At 38.8% G+C, this 18484-nt stretch overlaps 3 protein-coding genes across 4 annotated transcripts in view; 2 read left to right on the plus strand and 1 right to left on the minus strand.

The window, feature by feature from the left end:
- LOC147163577 (protocadherin-15-like) overlaps positions 1-8866 on the minus strand; it is a 230833-nt gene extending 221967 nt beyond the window's left edge. For both annotated transcript variants that reach the window (XM_086092793.1, XM_086092792.1), the window contains exons 1-2: positions 8809-8866; positions 805-1388 (exon numbers count right to left, since the gene is read on the minus strand). The gene's annotated coding sequence lies outside the window, so the exon portion shown is untranslated. The remainder of the gene's footprint in view (positions 1-804; positions 1389-8808) is intronic.
- Positions 8867-10169: 1303 nt separating this feature from the next.
- Positions 10170-11017, plus strand: marveld1 (MARVEL domain containing 1). The gene has a single exon (XM_086093201.1). It carries the CDS (start codon positions 10498-10500, stop codon positions 10993-10995), a length of 498 nt encoding a protein of 165 aa, XP_085949327.1. The 5' UTR covers positions 10170-10497; the 3' UTR covers positions 10996-11017.
- Positions 11018-17144: 6127 nt separating this feature from the next.
- The window catches only part of LOC147163580 (phosphoglycerate mutase 1-like), a 4529-nt gene continuing 3189 nt past the window's right edge, over positions 17145-18484 (plus strand). Inside the window, exon 1 of the mRNA XM_086093667.1 lies at positions 17145-17398. Within this exon, the coding sequence (XP_085949793.1) occupies positions 17260-17398 (139 nt within the window). The 5' untranslated portion in view covers positions 17145-17259. The remainder of the gene's footprint in view (positions 17399-18484) is intronic.

Below are 18484 nucleotides of genomic sequence, written 5' to 3' on the forward strand. Positions count from 1 at the left end.
AATTGGCTCCCTCTAGTGGTACGAATCACCAAACGGTTAAATTGTGCAAACTGCTTTGTTTTGTTTTCTGTTCAGTTGTATTTAAGTTAAGTATGATTTTTAAATCTGTTGTCAAACAGTTTATTCTATAACGTGTATGCCAGTAAATGATAATTGAATCATAAGTACATTTTCTTTCTACGGTTCAAATTGTGTGAGCAATGAAAAACGCTTACCAGTTTTTTGTAGAACACTTTGGCTGACTATGCTACTAAATATTTAAAAGTTTTTATTTTGGTTGGTAGCCTACTTGTGTCACAAGTTATGCAACTTTTCCTTCTACAAGAAAATAAATAAAATAATTTTGTTCCAACAATAAAACATGCAGTGTCACGGACGGGTGCCTTTTGGTTGTCACATCACATTTTCTGACCCGGATGAGCTCAGGTCAACAACTTTTTCTCTCTCTCGCTCTCCGTTTCTTTTTATATATTACGCACACTCGAACACCTTCGCAAGTATCGATCGCCCTTAAATTCGGAGCCTGCCCTGCAAATTGCTTTCAGCATCCGGTGCTCCGGGAAGTGAGAAATCCCCGGGACACTTGATGAAACACGCTGGGTGGGTAATAACCGTGTAACTCTCCGGGGACGCGAAGATGGCTATTAAAAGATGAGTCTTTTAACAAGATTGTTGACTGGAAAATGTGCGTAAATCTCTCTAATAAGGCATGATCCGCACATGTATGGTATGTTGTGCTGAAACACCGCTTTTCGTGAGATATTCACAATTTCTAATTTTAAAAAAAAATGTGCATTGTCTTACCTCAAAGGTGCATCCGCTGTATTCCAAGTGCGCCAAAGGTCATTGCGCAAATGTTCAGAGGACAAGAACAGGCAGAGATGACAAGTAGGCAGGAGTGCACATGACCTAATCCTCTTCGGTATATGTCCTTCACATGTGCTCAAGCCTATAATCTTCCAAAGGGGGGGGAGCTTTACCCCCAATCCCGACCGCCTATAATCTTCTCTCTCCCCCCGAGGCAGCCTGCCTGGTGACGACGTGCGGTTCACTTTTTTCAGCGCGCCACCGGCTGAAGTTAAAGTGATGCGTTCAATGGTCCAGGCGACTCTGGAGCAAAGAGTGGTTTCTCCTTCCAGCGAGGGAGTTTTCCTGGTTGCATCCCTGCACTGACAGGTGGCTCACATGGTCACACGCGCACGCACGCACATCCATTCACACGGCTGGAGAGACAGTGAAATTCGAAAGGGAGACACACAACCTGTGAGTCGCTTGGCTCCGCTCCCCCCCTCTCTCTCTCTCTCTCTCTCTCTCATCGCTTTCCTTTTATTGCTCTCTGGCGCCACCCAACGTTGGATTTAGCATATTTAGCTTCTCGGTGGATTGGGCTGTAGTGGAATGACAAGAAATGATGTTAGATAATCACTTTATGTAGTGAACATAGTGAAAAATAAATAAAAAATATAAATTGTAAAAGTCTATATATATTCTATAGATGTTTGTAACATATACATACATAATTTACATAATTAACTCATTCACTGCCATTGACGGCGATAGACGTCAATTTTTTTTTGAACTATTAGTTTAACATTTTTTCCACTTTTGTTAACAAGAGTATGAAAACCTAAAAATAAAAAAAAATTGTATATTTAGAACAGATATAAAATTTGTGATTAATCGTGAGTTAACAAGTGAAGTCATGCGATTAATTTACGAAATAATTTAATCATCTGACACCCCTAATTTTTAATAATATTTTCTTCTTTTTTTATTAATTAAAAAAAAGTTATTTAAAAAAAATTAATAACGTTTTTTTTTTTTTTTAAATAAAAGATTATTAAAAATTAGAGGTATCAAACAATTCATTTTTTATCATAATTAATCGCATGACTTCACTAGTTAACTCACAATTATTCACCAATTTGATACCTTTTCTTAATGTACAATAAATAAATGCAATTCTAGGTTTTGTCACAAAAGTGGGAAAAAATGTTAAACTAATAGAAATAGTTCAAATTAATTTTTGTCGTCTACAGCCGTCAGTGGCAGTGAATGAGTTAAACATATAATTTTTGTAACATATTTTAATAAGAAAGAAGTTCATAAAAATTTACTGCATTTAACAACTAAGCAAAAACAAAGAAAATTTAAAGAATCAATGTCAATGGACATTGCAAAGCGCCTTAGTGCATGTGCTTAGCCACCAGGGGGCAGTATGATAGACATAATAATACACAAAGAAGAGTCTCTTCCAGTAAACTGCAGTAATAGTGGATTTTCGCATATGATAGAAGAATAATGTTATTGACAATTTTAATAGTTGTTGATGCTAATTTTGTTTGATAATCTATAGTGTTTCTTTTGAATTGTGTGTCTTTCATAAGGCAAAGTATGTGGTTTGTTTAAATACTCAATGTGTAATTCTCTTTATCTTTAAATGTATAGTAAACTTCAACTGGGAGATTCTTAAACATGTTAAGCAACTATTTTTAAATAGAGGGAGTATATTTTCTTACTTTTCAAGTTTGGTACAATTCCTTAAGTGCAGTTCAGGTGTATTTAACTTTAGTGGAGTCCACTATTTGTCATTCTTTCCTGAAAAACACACCAATATTCTGGTTCTGTGCTCTCTGCACAGCCCAGTATCATAAACAAGTATTGGCTGGGCGCCATTTTGTGGCAGCTTTGCGCCAAGGAACTACTTTAAAGTCATTTGAGGAGCGTCATTTGAGGAACGTCATGTAGTGATTTGCCGCCATCTTGTGGCATCTATAGGCAATTTTTGCTATTACTTGTCAGTTTATTTTATTTTTGGCAGCTTATTCCATTTGCGTGCAGCATAACAGCTAAAAGCCGCTTCACCATGTTTGCATTGAAACCAGGGCTCCTCTAATTGATCTGCAGACCTCAGAGCCCGGCTGGGTTTATATTAAATTAGTTTGGATGTATTCGGGACCCAAAGCATTCAGTGATGTAGCAGAATTTTAAAATCCATTCTACAGCTGACGGGGAGCCAGTGTTTAGGTACTTCAGGGTAAAAAGTTTGAGAAGTTTCCACCCATGTCGTAATGTCTCGAACCTGATCACCAGGGTGCCAAAGCTCCCACAGACGTGACGCTTCTGTGCCGTGAGCTCGTCCTTTCACCGAGAGATTTGATTTATATCCTGCCTCAGTCTGTTGTCTGGCATCGTCTGACTCCCTGCTACCTTCTGTCCCTCTCAGCCTGGGAGAGTCCGTGAAAGCGCGTCATTTCCAAACCCATGTGCAAATACTGTATATCCGGCGTTAATTAATGGGAATTAATCCATAGCAGCTGAGGTGTTGTTGCCGCACCGAGCCACGTTTGAGGCGCTTACCCAAAGTGGAAGTGCGTTTTGGTGTCAACAAAGACCACAAGGGTCTGTTTATGTCTGCTGTGGCCAGCGCCCGAGGAGACGATGCCCAGCTGGACGAGAGAAATGTTTGTCTCCACAATGGCTGGCACAATGGCCCGCCTTGCCTGCAGCGACAAACATTACAGTCACTGCCACGTCGTGAGGAGCTGAGAGGGGGCAGAGGGGAGGGGGTGAGAGGGCAAAAAACACTTTTGTCATCCACAAGTGTTAGCCAAACTTGGCAGATAGAATAATTTGTGTCAAAGTGGACACGATAGCTTCGAGGCAATTTATCGACTGTAAGGTCTCCTCGACGGTTTCAAGCTGAGATTTACACACACACACACACACACACAAAAAATCAATTAAAATGTAAGTAAAAGGTCCTTAAAACCGCTTCAGTGCATGCTTCACCTTCCTATTACAAGCACTTTGGGGTCAGCTAGTAACAAATATGTATTGTTGTTGTCCTAAGAAAAGCCTGCATCTCCAAATCTGAGCTGCTGCTTTTCTTTTCTTTTTTTTACAGAAAAGTTCCAGGAATGTTGTCAAAAAAATTATTACTGACCTGAACAATACATTTTTCTAGCCACACCTGCTCCCCAAAACTCTGAGCATCTGACAGTTCCTGGCTGAGAAGAACGTCGCCGTGCTGGAGGAATAATCATGTAGTCATTGCTCACCCATCCTGGCTCCATGTAATTGTATTTTTTTCCTGTGTACCAAGCTCAAGGAAGTCATCTGATTTGAAGACAAATATAAAGATGGCCTGAGATGGAGCTGTGAGTCATGAGTGCATGACGTGGCAAAGAAGGGTGGGAATGTTCAGGGGGAAATTTATCATTTTGTTTGAAATACAGTATATCTTTTCTGACACACCTTGTATACTTAATAATTTAAAGCACTTTTAGAAATTTATTTTAAAATTTACTAATTTAATTTTGATGGTAATAGTTTTTTTTTATATTTAACAAAATGTTTTTTTACATTTTATTTTCCCTTTTCGTGGATTTTTTTAATGTATTATTTTAATTTACTTTTGTGTTACTTTTTTATATCAGTATTTTGTTATTGACGCAGACCTTTTTTTAATTTCACAAATTTGTTTTTATTGAATTTTTGTGTTTTTTTAATACAGTTTCTTTTCTGACACACCTTGTATACTTAATAATTTCAAGCACTTTTAGAAATGTATTTTAAAATTGACTAGTTTAATTTTGAGAGTAATTGTCATTTCAGTTGACCTGATTCAAACATGTACATTAGTTGCACATGATAGAAATGTGTTATTATTATTCTAGTTTCAAGAAGAAGGTCAAATTACACCACTTAACCACATTTTAATTATTTGCTAGCGATAAGTACTTTTTTAGCACTTTTTTTTCCAGTTTACTTTACAGTACAGTATTTCATATAATAGTGGCCTTCACTCGAGACTCCAAATAAAAAAATGTATGCCTTCTCAGGTTGGCCATGAAATGACGTGTAAAACCTGAAGTTTACAGTGGAAAAGTGCTGCAGTTTGGAGAAATCAGAAGCAAAAGCTAGTAAACATTGACCCAGAAATATTTAGTGTCTATAATTTTAATAATAGTTTTTCTTATTCATAGAAAAACAGTGTCCACTCCACCATAACAAATGCCTTATATTGGAGAAATAAACGCCCCCGGCCACTCTAAGCGAAAATATGTTTAAGAATGTCAAGCACCCATTAGAAGTTTTCACAAGTTAGGGGCAATGGAATGAAAATCCATTAAGTGGTCCACTTTTCAAAAGCCATAAACCATAAAACAGCACACATTTAGCTTGAAGCGTGGGCCCGATTGTCCTAAACAGCAAAAAGCACAATAACAAGCAAAAAAAAAAAGGCAGCTAGAGGCAGCGCAGGTGTGAGGGGACTGATAAGAAGTTTTATCGGCAAAAGAGCAAAAATACGGTGAAAAGATCACATTAGCATACTTTGAAAATAAATGCGTTTTCTTGTTCCTCGGGGCTCTTAACAAAAGAGCTGGAGTGCAGCCTGTTGCTAATGGCACCATTGCAAGACCTCAGTAAAAAATTAAATGACATTTTTATGAGAGAAAAACATGTGGCACAAAACACTTATGCGAGTTTTAGAGTCAGCATTTGGTTCTGGTTTTTGTGTTTTCGGATTCTTCTTTTAAGGCCGTTATTTGAGGAAAAATGGCAATATAAAAAAAAATGAATTGAAAAGAAACTAAATGAGTTGTTAGGCAGAATATTCCCAATGCAAGGACTGAGGCAACTTTTGCAACTGAATCACTGCTCTGTATTAAATATAAAGTATGTACAGTGCTACCTCAACTTACACGTTTGAGGTACAAGGCGTCATTTGGACAAGTTAAAATTTGCGATACAAGTGCTCGCTATGTTAGTCGTGAACTTCGCAACAAGTTCGTAGATAGTGAACAGTTCTTTAAAAAAACAAAATTGTAAAGTGCTCGCTTCAAGTTATTGCCCCTCCCAATTGAAGTTTACTGCAAAATAAACATAACAGAGAGAACAACAACACGTACACAACTAGTATTTAAACAAAGTCTTTGTCTTGTGAAAGACTGCTAGCTTAATGCTAACACACAATGCGCTAGCGAAACTAGCATTGCCGTAATTAGAAACCTTTATACAACTCATTCGAATAGTAGTAACAAAATATGTAGAAATAGCATAAAACAACACTCACAGCAGGCTTTCTTTTTTTTTTATCCTCAGCAAAAATGTTGCAGCACTCTTTTGTGGTTCATCAATCGACCTGAAATTATTCTATGTGCCAAACTGCCCCCTTGTGGCGAAGGTGCACACACCAGAAGGAGGAGCACAATGCCCATTGAATCATGCTGCACAAACTGATTTCTTTACATTCTGGCTGAATCGCTAAACAAATTCAAATCGGCTTTGGGAAAAAATAACTTGATAGGGAAAATCACTCCACTAAAAAAAGACGAATAAAAAACAAAAGAGGCCAAGACGGCCAATAAAAAAAATGAGCACTAAAAGGATTATCAGGCACATTTATTCACCAACTTTAGACTTTAGGTCGAATCTGCCTTTAGGTCGAATCTGCCTAAGCTCCGCCTGCACTGTCCCCCAAATGCAAAATAATTCCAACCTGTGTGGACAGGTGGCCCCGCCCATCGGTTCACTACAGTCCTTTTGGGGATGTGAACAACGGCAATAAAAAGCCTTCTAAGCTCATAGCTCACCAGCTTCTCAAGAGCAAGCTTGGTTACTTTGGAGGACTAAAGGCTTCTTTTTTTTTGTGTGCCGCAAAATGATGAAGAGTGTAAAAAAAAAAAAAAAATGTGTCAAAAACAGCACCGGAAGGACACAGAGATTGCGGGTGCCATGAAAAACATCCTCTTTTTTTTCCTCACTGGCAACTGAACTCTCAAAGAGCGGTGTTATTAATTGTCCTCGTGAGACTACACGGAATTGGTTCACTGCGATGATGTCTCAAACAGCGGCAGAGAAACGAGCTACGGCCAAAATGGCGACAACGGAGGGAACGCAAGTGTATTTATGAGGCCGGAGAAGAAGAAAAATGGAGGTGATGTTCACTGTGGTAGCAGCATGGAGGAACAACTGCTCGGATGACTACATGTCATACTCCAAAAATGTATAAATCCAATTGGTAAATGATAAATGGAGTGCGCTTATATAACGCTTTATCTACAGCATATGTTGTCTAAATCGCTTTACCAAAGCCTCATACTTGCTTTTTTTCTTTTTTTTTTAAACATAGGCAGCCGTGTCAACCTATGGAATTTTCTTCCTTTACAGTTTAAAATAACTTTAACCTCTAGTCGCCAAATATTGGCCAAAGGACAAACCCAAGATGTTTTTGTTTTTTTTGCACTTTTGTTAAAGTTTTAAATCCATTTGTGTCGCCGCTCCGTGCTGCATCTGTTGTAGCAGCTAGCTAGCGCTAAACTAACCTTCATCTCTCCGGTCCAGCCTCTGAATTTGCAAACTCTCTTCGCGCTTGGACAGCATTGGAGGCCGGGATACAGGGATACACTGCCTACAAGGCCTTTGTTGACTGATTGTTAACACCAACTCATTCACTGCCATTGACGGCTATAGACGTCAAAAATTCATTTGAACTATTTCTATTAGTTTAAAAAATGTTCCCACTTTTGTTAACCTAGAATTGTTTTTATTGTATTAGAACAGATATAACATTTGTGATTAATCATGATTTAACCAGTGAAATAATGCGATTAATTACGATTTTAAAAAAAATTAAAAGATTATTAAAAATTAAACACAATTTTTTTGTTTTTTGGTTTAAAAGAAAAGATTATAAAAAATTAGGGGCATCAGGCAATTAAAATTTGTAACCATAATTAATCGCATGACTTTACTAGTTAACTCACGATTAATCACAAATGTTATATCTGTTCTAATACAATAAAAACAATTCTAGGTTGTTCTAAATGTACCAAAAAAATTATAGGGTTTTCATACTCTTTTTAACAAAAATGGGGGGGAAAATGTTAAACTAATAGAAATAGTTAAAAAAAATATTTATTTATTTTTGTAGCTGCCAATGGCAGTGAATTAGTTAATATACTGTAATGATTGGCTGGTGCTAACAAACAAATTACCAATAACTCCTGGACTCAACACATGGTGTATTCCGAAAGAAATGAACAACTCTCCATTTTCTATGTTTGTTTGTTGATTAGATGGATAGCCAAAAACAAACAAACACAAAAAAAGTTAAGTATTATTATTAGTAGCCCCATTTGCTTACCGCCATCGCGCCATAGAAAGTTCTGGTTGAGGAAATATGTGTAAAACAATAATGATAGAGAGCTGTCAAAATAAAGCAATAAACTGCAGCTCCCGCCCTCCTCCATGCTCGTCGTTCACAGTATTGGGAAGATGAAACATGATTAAATGCACATGGGACAACAGTATGGCAAACTGTCCTCTGTGATTAATGCCGGTCTTAAAAATGGGAAGGCAACATGGTCACATCGTTTATTTATCTTCTACAAGTGTTTATAACGCCCTCTAGAGGCCGGTTGGATATACTGCCAAATTCAGGTGAAAGAAACAAATGGGAAGAAAGAAATGGTGGAAAGTAGAACGTAGAGGGAAAGATAGGAACATTCAATTCACGGGCAACCGATCTGGAGAGCTCGCCCGCCAGTCAGCACATATCAATATTTTGAGAGAAATGGAGGCCTTTTATGTGTATAGAAAAAGTCTTAGATGTTAAAGTTCAGCTCATGAAAAATTGAAGCAGTTGATCAAGTAACATATACAGTCTCTTCGAATCAGACGGCATAAACAGAAAATATGTGCATTTATTGTTAAAATAAAATTGTGTTTTTAACTGGCTACAAAGGCTTGGCATAGCATAGCTAGCAGGATAAGGGATGGAGGGGGGGGGGGATTACTTACTTGTGCTAGCTCTTCTACAAAAACAGTAAATCCACCCAGAAGGAAGGCCAAACTGAAGTAATGGGCAAACAGTAGTATTTATACTGGCCTCCAATTTGGACCCACGAAGGACCCGAAATGTTGAAAGATGTTCTGGAATATGCCTGCTCCATTTGTTGAACATCTTAAAATGTATCTGCCCACCTGTGAGAATCCAGTATACACTTACCCACCGTGCGCAGGTTATTTTTCAAGTGATGTATTTCGATATCAAAGAAAACAAAGTTGAAGATATTGGTGAGATTGTGGAGTGTAATATGGAAGTTTAAGCCTTAACAGGGTAAGCTAACGTTAATGTATCCTCAAATGTTCTACCGCCAGTGAGTGACCAGCAGTGCATTACAACGCCCATGTGATTCATTTCTAATGTCAATATGATTTATTTAATATTTATGCTACATTTTTGTAAATTGCCCTGAATTAAAAATGTGTCTCTCCAAGATTCCCACATAACTCTAAAAAAAGACACTTTCCACCCACTTTAAAATATACAACCCATTTGTGGGATTTCAGTGCAGTTAGTCATTACCACAGAATTTGAACAAAGAGATGTACAGTATTTCTTCATGTTACCAAAGAAAATACGTTTTAAGAGACAGTTGTAAACAATTGGCAGGTCTGAAGCCAAACGTTAACACTCAAAAAAGTCATCAATGACAGAAAGTCATTGTTTCTTATTTAAAAAAAAAAAAAAGGAAGATAAATGGTGAAAAATCCCAGATAAACTAAGAACAAAATAATTAAATATGAAATCAAATATGCGAATTTGCAGATGCCGAATTGCGAATATGTATCGACTGTAGTTTGAGGTTGTAATACCATCGTTTACCACTAGATGACAGACATGTCACGAGTAGGTCTAGTATTTTTTTGTGGATTTGCAATGATGTGGGGTACAAACATAGTAGCCTACGTCACTAATATTACAATTTTGAGTTAGGTAATTTTTGTGTGGTGGGGGGGTGTGGGTGTTGGTTTGCTGTTCAGTAATTTTGTGCTGTCCCTGAATGGTTATTTTTATACAAAAAATAAAAATCACAGTATCTTTACTTATTTTGTTGTTGGGTGAGGAGAGTGGCTCTTTTATATACGCATTGAGAAATGTATAATGAAAAATGAAACACTTATTTTAATAATAATAATAATAATAATAGAATGTTTGTCATACATCTGGTTAGGAAGTGTGCGGTCCTCCAGTGGCCCCTGAGTTGCACTGGTGAAAAATGGTGGCCCTTGCCCATCCCTGACCCAAAGGAAAGTGCATCCAAATGTGAGTGGCGAATGAAGGGAGGAGCTCGCTCGAAATCTCGGACCACCCTCCCTTTCCCCGGCCAGCCCACCCCAACAACACAAACGCTACATTGAGCGGAGGAAACGGAAAAGACGAAACACGCGAGAAGACGGGCTTTTCGTTTGAAACCCCGTCGGAAAGTACACCGAGTTCCTTCGTTTTCTCCACTTTTTTTTTTTTGGTTCAGGGGCTCGCTCGTTCGTTCGTTCACTCGCCCCCGATCTTTTGCGGACTTTTTTGGCAAAAGTTGCCAGCTGTTTGCAGCTGGCAGAACGCACCCGCCCTGCTCGGGAACAAGGCACTCGGAGGAGGAGGAGGAAGCGGGGATCGCGAGAAAGACAACGAGGGATAAACTTGAGATGGCACCCCAGCAAGCGCAGTCGCAGGTGAGGCAGCACATGGTCAAGTTCCTCCGAAGCTTCCCGGGGGTCACCCGCCTGCTGCAGATCGTCTTCGGCGCCGGCCTGTGGGTCACCATCGCCGCCAACAAGTACGAGGGTTCCATCCACTTCGTCCTCTTCGTGGCGGTGCTCTTCTGGCTGCTGAGCCTGGGCCTCTTCTTCGTCACGCTGCTGGACAAGCAGGACGCCGTGCCCGTGCTGGGCGGCCCCCGCTGGCTGTGCACCAACCTGGCGCTCGACGTGGCCGCCGCCGCGCTCTACCTGCCCGCCGTGGGGGTGATGGTGTACAAGACGGATCGCAATTCTTACTGCAACCTGGAGCAGTACAAGCACTTTTGCCTGTACAAGGTCTACCTGACGGCCGCCGTGTTCGCCTGCCTGTGCTGCCTGGCTTTCTTGCTCTCGGTGGTCTACGGGGCCTGCAGGAAGAGCCGAGGGGAGCAGACGGTCATCTGAGGAGACTTTTACATTTGTGTGTGTGTGTGGGGGGGGGGGGGGGTTTAACCGCAGCAAGATGAGGAAGAGTTAACTTCACTGTATTTTTTTTTTTTAATCCATCACATGCAAATGTATACAATATTTAAAGCAAGGGGTGGGGAAACCTACAACATCAGAATGAATTGAAATGCCGTTAATCTGCTTCACTCCACCTAAAAACAAGGAAAATCACGAAAGAGAAAAAAGGCTTTTAACATGTAAAGAAATAATCCAAATAATCCAATTTCATGAAATGTAATTAGTTGGTCCCAACTGATATTTTATTTTATTTTTTTGGGGGGGGGGAGCCGTTGCCAGTCCAGATATTTGGCAGAATAAAATTTTAGTAACCTATTAATCGAATGATTAATTCACATTTTGTTTATTAATATAGGCTTCCTTAACGCTTAAAACAATAAATATTTGAATTACAAGCAAAATATTTGACTGTTTTACATTACTTTCTCATATGTGTTTAATTACAACTGAGAGAGAAATGTGTGGCAAAAGAAATGGCAAATTTTGTACCAATTTAAAATAGATGATATCAGCCGATTAATCAGTCGCATAATGAATCACAAGACAGGTTGGACAGTGTGTGTGTGTGTGTGTGTGTGTGTGTGTGTGTGTGAGCATCTAGTCGGGAGTTGTGGCTTACAGCAGCTCCTTGTGGGTGTTCTCCTTTAGTATTTGTGTCGGCTTGTTCCATTCGCTAAATGACTGAGCAATTGCTCTCCTTGCCCACTTGCGAGAGAATTACAGTACCTTAATTGTGTCCAATTTTGGCTCGCGCCGTAAAGCCAAATCTCTACCAAGCGATGGCTGAAAACTTTAAAACCTCGGGGCACTTATAAGTTAATGTTAACAAAACTGGATACATGGGTTACAACATAATTGTCCAAGTTATTTTTAACTTACTGTCATGTAGCAATGCGCAAGCTAGCAATTGTGTTGTTGTTGTTTTTTCAGTACGTCTGTGTCGATTCTCAGTCATCCGGGTCATGAAAATGAGCAAATTATGAACCGAGGCAACTGGACTGTTCTTGTTTATTGAATTTGGTGTGTGTTTTTTTTTACCTTGTTTTCCAAAAATATCCATAAAATGGCCTAGGTAGGAAATGTTGCTATTAGGCTAACGTTGTGATCCTCCAGCCATAGCGGAAGAGCATAATTGTTCTGCAATTGTTGCTGACCAACATGCTGTTTTTAAATCAAATGAAGAGGAAGTAATATTGAAAAAAAAAAAAAAAGAAACATGTTATTCACAAATGCTTACAAGTTGTTGCATCATATTGTTTCTTGGAAAAGGTTCCCCGCCCCTGTTTTTTAAGGTGCTTTAGGTCCACGCAAGTGGACTGTTTTCATGATTCCACAAAGGGATGCAAACTTTTTTTTGGCTGTGGGGGGGGGGGGGGGGCGTGCCTTCTCACTCCACATAACCTCAATGCCGTAAACTGAGTACCCCCTGTACTTTTTTTTCATCTGTTATGTCACTGCAGTAGAGAACATTTTGTTATACAGTACGAGTGATGCAGCTGCAGAGTTTTTATATTCATGATCTTGTATACGGTATATGTTTACACTCGTTTCTCTGTACTGACACCTTGCCAACACAAAATGTGTTACATACTCAAAACCCCAAACGTATGGATGTGATTGTTGCTCAAACCCAAAGTGTCCTTATTGTCAAGCCAAAGATTCAAAAGTGCAAGAATAAAGAGCAGAAAGAGTACAAGCCAGCCATTTTGTTTGTTTTTTATGTTCAAATTCAAGAGAGCGAGCCCGGGACGCTTTGGTGGCTTTGCCCCAAATGAAACACAGATTTTTTGGAAAGACGAGCGACAGAAGCCCCCACCAGCAACTTCCTGTGGGAGAGATTAAAAGCTCGGGCCCGTTTCTACGCTCCGGCCACATGAAAGGACCTCGGAACTGTCTCTGAGAGTGTCTAACTGATAGCAAGCGTGTGTGTGTGCTGTGTGTGTGTGATGATCTGGGAAGGGGGGCCTGTTCATTCCGGAACAGTCTGTCGGGGGTTTGTGGAGGTGGGCTGAGGTGCGGCCAATGAAAACGGAGGATGATTCAATGTCTGAGCCGTTTCCAGTCAGCTGCGAGCAAGTTGTGTGACTGCTAAATTTGGGGAGCTATTAAGCCTCTTGTTTATACAGTGATTTAACTTCCAAGTTGCCACCCCACCCACACATTTTTTTTAAATACAAAAATAATGGGGAAAAAACTGCTTATAAGTGTTCACAAAAATGGGAGTTGGTCCCCCCCTCCCCCCAAAAAAAAATAGTAAAAAAATAATAATCTGAGAATACGTCAATCTAAAGGTTTTTTTTGCTTTTTATTTTACTTGGCCACCAGGGGACGGTTTAATACACAAAGACTGTCACAGATGCTCCACAGTAAATTTGTTGTTGTTTTTTTGTAGAGGATAAAGAATACATGCCTGTGAATATTGTTTGAATATTTTCTGTCTACATGTGTCACAGCACCATTTGTTAGAATATCAGTTGTTTAAATGGTTACATTTTAATTAGTCTGTTTATGGCGCTTCGTGTAGGTAAGTAGCGAATTGTGTTAGTGATTAGCATGTCTGCCTTACAGTAACGAGATCCAGGTTGGCATCTTTGTTGGAAGTGGAGGTGACATTTTCTTATTTGTCTTACATATAATTTTATGGAATTGAGTTTGTCATTCATTTATTCTGCAATTATTTACAATTAAATTTAATTAGATTTAATGTTTTGCTGATTATAATCCCTGAAGGGAAATTCAATTTACAGTATAAATTTACACTGCAAATGTGAATGGTTGTTTGTATATACAATAATTAAAAAAAAAATGTTTAAAAAAATGTAAGGTGAGCTAAATATGTCTAGGCAACAAACAAAGTTGGGGAATTCAGCAACATATTTAAGTTAAGTAATTTTTCTGTTGTGAAAATGGGCTTTCCTGCATTTCACAATAAATAAATTAGAATTTACAGAACTGTAAGTAAAAACAACTTAGCAAATGGTTTTGGAACTTGCATGCTTTGTTGCGCTAACATTATTGCCATACATGTCAGTAATTTTATATATTTTAAAGTTGTTCCAACTTAAATTATTGTTTTAAACTATAAAAAAAAAAAGATGTTTTTTTTGTGTGTTTTTTTTTACAGTCAGTGTAGGCTAATGACTGCCAACCGAACCTGGGTCACAGGTGTACCCTGTCACTCCCCCCCAACTGGGATAGGCTCCAGCTAACCCATAACAAGAACGAGCACTCTCGAAAAGTACGGCAAGTAGGAGCGCAAGGGTTAACGTCTGACCATCTGCAGGAGCAGGATGTACATCTTGCACTTCTAAGAGCGACCCACCCACCCCCTCTCTCGCTCTCTTTCTGCCTTGGGGGACTTTTGCAATGAAGTGTCCACATGTCCACGCCTCTGGGAGTAGACACACTGAATTTCTGTAAATGACATGTTGCATGTGCAATTCCCATAAAGTCATTGCCTAGCAGCTGTGAGCCACTATACACTACCAAATTTTAATTTATTTAACTCATTCACTGCCATTGACGGCTATAGACGTCCAAAAATCATTTGAACTATTTCTATTAGTTTAACATTTTTTTTCCACTTTTGTTAACAAAAGTATAAAAACCTAGAAAAAATATATTGTACATTTAGAACAGATATTAAATTTGTGATTAATCGTGAGTTAACTATTGAAGTCATACGATTAATTACAATTTTTTTAATTAATTGCGTGACGCCCCTAATTTTTGATAATCCTTAAAAAAAATAGATTATTTTAAAAAATGTCTAGGTTTTCATCGTCTTACAAAAGTGGAAAAAATGTTAAACTAATAGAAATAGATGTTTATAGGCGTCAATGGCAGTGAATGAGTTAATAGGTAGCACAGTAGCTAGTAGTTAGCATGTCTGCCTCACAGTTTTGAGGTTCATGGTTTGATTCTCCTCCTGTGTAGAATTTGCATGTTTCCTCGTTAGGTCCAGTCAAGACTTGAAATATGGTTCCCATTGGGCTAAGTCACTTATTTTACTATGCAGGGGTGTCCAAATCTGGTCCCCAAGGGCCAATATCCTGCACGTTTTAGATGTTTCCCTGCTCCAACACGCCTGACTCAAATGATCAGAATCATTCTCAAGCTTCTGGCTTTCTTGCCAAAGAATGAGCGGAGGAGCTTCATTTAGCGAGGTCATAGGTCACCATCTATGCGTAACAGTCATTCAAACATCTGAAAAAACCTTAATTACACAAAATAATTTGTTAAAAACATGTTATTTTGAACAATATCAAAAAGGTAGAACATTGATTTAGTTTGTTGTTTGTTTGCTCCTCATACCATTATGCCTTAGCGTTAGGCTAGCATCATTTCTTACAGCAGCTTTAAATACAATACAATATGTGTGTGCATATTCTAACAGTGTGCCCTGTGATTGGCTGGCGACCAGGATGTACCACATCATGTCACACTGATGAGGTCAAGTGTAAAGAAATTGGATGGATGGATAAAAGAGCATCCGCATTTCTCCACCACTTGCCCTCAATATGCGAACAGTGTGCCCATTCAGTAGTAATGTCGTCTGGAAGGAAAAAAGCTGCTGTCAAACCACACGCCCTAAAAAAAAAAAAAAAAAGCAGCTCTCTCTCACCATGTTCAGTAACTATAAACTGAAACACACTACAAAGCCTTTCTCTGTGCCAGTTCATGGTTTACACAGACAGGAAGTGTCAATCTGCGGTTTCTACTGGAAGTTTTGTGCCCAGCGTTTTATTTTTTTTCTCACGACTCACCCTCCCTCTCGATTCACTTATTCAATGTGTGTTTTCCCTGTACCCTCCTCTTCCCTTGCCTCTGCTGTGGAATTTGCATCGCTGCAGTATGCACTGCAAGAGCGTGGTTAACGGGCTGCTGAGCTGTGTGAGCTCTGTGTTTTCATGTTTTTGTGGGTGTGAGGGAAATAAAAGTGGGTGTCAGCATGGGGGGGGGGCTACTGGAGACACTAGGAAAGGAGAAAGTGTTGCCCTTCATTTTGGGTGTGGAGACGAATGACAGGGTGCTTCCTATCATTAACAGCTGCTGATTCATTTGACTGGCTGAGTCGGAAAATTTGTGCGAAGCAAAAAACCACACAGGGTGAATTTCCTTGTGAGTGACTATTCAGATTTTGGGAATAATGAAAATCTTCCTATTATTGTTCATAATGTTTGTTTGTGTGTTTTACCGGGATTCAATACACAGCTGAAATGATCAAGCATCAAGATCGGTGGCTCGCCTTTCCCACATGCGAGGCATCATTAAATAAGTGTCCCATTAAAAAAATGCGATATGGGGAGTTCGTGAAAACTGGACTTACTTCTCACCCTTTTCTGCATCATCAGGAGAAGTTTAGCAACCTACTTTCTCCAATGTTGACCCCGCAAGCAGCCTCGCCTGCCTGTTTGACCTCTACTGGAATGTTCCATCATGCTGCTGTTCACTGTCAAGCTGGCACCGATGGCTATCTCCCGCTTTGCAACATGGATCATGACTAAGAAGGAGCCATTTGGGCAGCATTATACGTGTAGTTTATTTATATGTTTAAAAAAATCGATTTCTTTATTTCATTTGTGTTCTCAAATTTGGAGCATACATGTACACATAGCTGAGTCATAACATAATATAGTCGATAGAGGGCACCGTTTGGTTACATAATGGAGCGCAAACTATCAGGGAACCGGTCTGGATTAAACGCAGTTTAGGAAATACAACGATAAACATTTGCGAAATTGCGCTTTAATTTTTATTTGTTTATTTTTTTTATATTTAAACATTTTTGTTAGCATCGATTGTCTGTAATTCGTGATTATTACGAGTTTTGGTAGTGTGCTGTAATTCCTGTTTTATTAACACAACATGTGTATTTATCTGTTTAGCTATAGCAATTTTGTTGATCATTTAAATCACGTAACGTAATACGGCATATTATTTTTAAAGTAAATACTGTATCGGCAAACGTACAAGTATGAAGTCAGGAAACGCCCACCGCCGTCATTGGTGGAAAAAGAGGAAACGGTAATCTTTTACTGAAAATTCATTGGATAACAAAACCCGGAAGCGAGGTGGTGACCAATCGACTGGATAAAAGTCCTCACCGGTTGAAGTGGACCAGTCTGCATTCGTCGACATTGAAATATTCTCTCCAGTCGAGTTTTCCTCCCCCAGCGACATATTTATCTTTTTTGGTCGACAATGGCCGCCTATAAACTGGTGCTGATTCGCCACGGCGAGAGCAACTGGAACCAGGAGAATCGTTTCTGCGGCTGGTTCGATGCTGATTTGAGCGAGACCGGAGAGAAAGAGGCGAGAAGAGGTGGACAGGCCTTGAAAGGTGAGCGAGGATTTATTTTCATGTATTTATTTTATTTTATCTCATCTAATTAAAAAAAAAAAGTGATATGCGTAATCCGTACGGTTGAAGTTGCGTAATCGCATCTTCATCGTTCCCCCTCTTGACCCTTGTGACATCAAGATGAAGATGTGCAGCATTTGGTGGCAGGTAACGAAGTACAAGTATCAAGTTACTGATCACGTTTCCCTTTTACTCCACATATTTGAAAACAGATGCACTGGTAGTGTAGTGGTTCACGCTGCTGCAGTGCACGTGACTGCAGACGGTGCGGGTTTTTGCCACCCCTGATGTGCAGAGGTGAATGCATTCATCGGCACGATGCTTAATTATATAACCCTCTCAGATCCGGGAACATGCACCAGCAGGCTTTCACTTCACCGTGGTAAAAACACACTTCAATTCTATTATGAAAAGAAGAAAGCATTCTGCACTCAACAAGTGGAGACGTGCTTACTTTACTTCAGGTTGAATGTTTAAACGAGTAGAGGAAAACCCGTTCTAAAACCTTTTTGGGAACTGTTATAACGTACCTCTAAAACATTTAATCCACATACATAATTAGATTATTAAATTAATTATTATAATCATTATACTCGCTGTCTTATTTTTATCTTCTTCAAAGAACAAGGCTATTATCATTAACAAAAACAAGTGAAAATAACATCAAAAAAAAAAAAAAAAATTTTTGTTTATTAAATCAATAACTAAAACGACATTTTACGTTTATAAATCTAGCAGTAGTTATAGTGAATATTTCCTTTGTTTTTATATTTTCAAGTAATTTCACACATGAGCTTTGTAGGTTCATTCCAAATGCATTTATTTCAATATTACTGCATGACTATAAGAAAGAAGAAAGTTCAAACCGTCATTTGGGAATTTTAGTTTACTTTATTACACAATACTTTTTTAATGATCTTTTTTTTCATCTTGCACTCAACAAATACTCCATATATAATACCATACTAATACTGATAAAAGCTCAACTAAAATTAAGCATAAAAAAATGATAAAAATAAAAGGAGCAAACCCGCTTTAAAAAAATATATGTAAAAAAAGGTCCAA

The sequence above is a fragment of the Leptonotus elevatus genome, chromosome 13 (assembly GCF_054856555.1).
Source record: "Leptonotus elevatus isolate MCC_2025b chromosome 13, RoL_Lele_1.0, whole genome shotgun sequence".
NCBI classification, from domain to species: domain Eukaryota; kingdom Metazoa; phylum Chordata; class Actinopteri; order Syngnathiformes; family Syngnathidae; genus Leptonotus; species Leptonotus elevatus.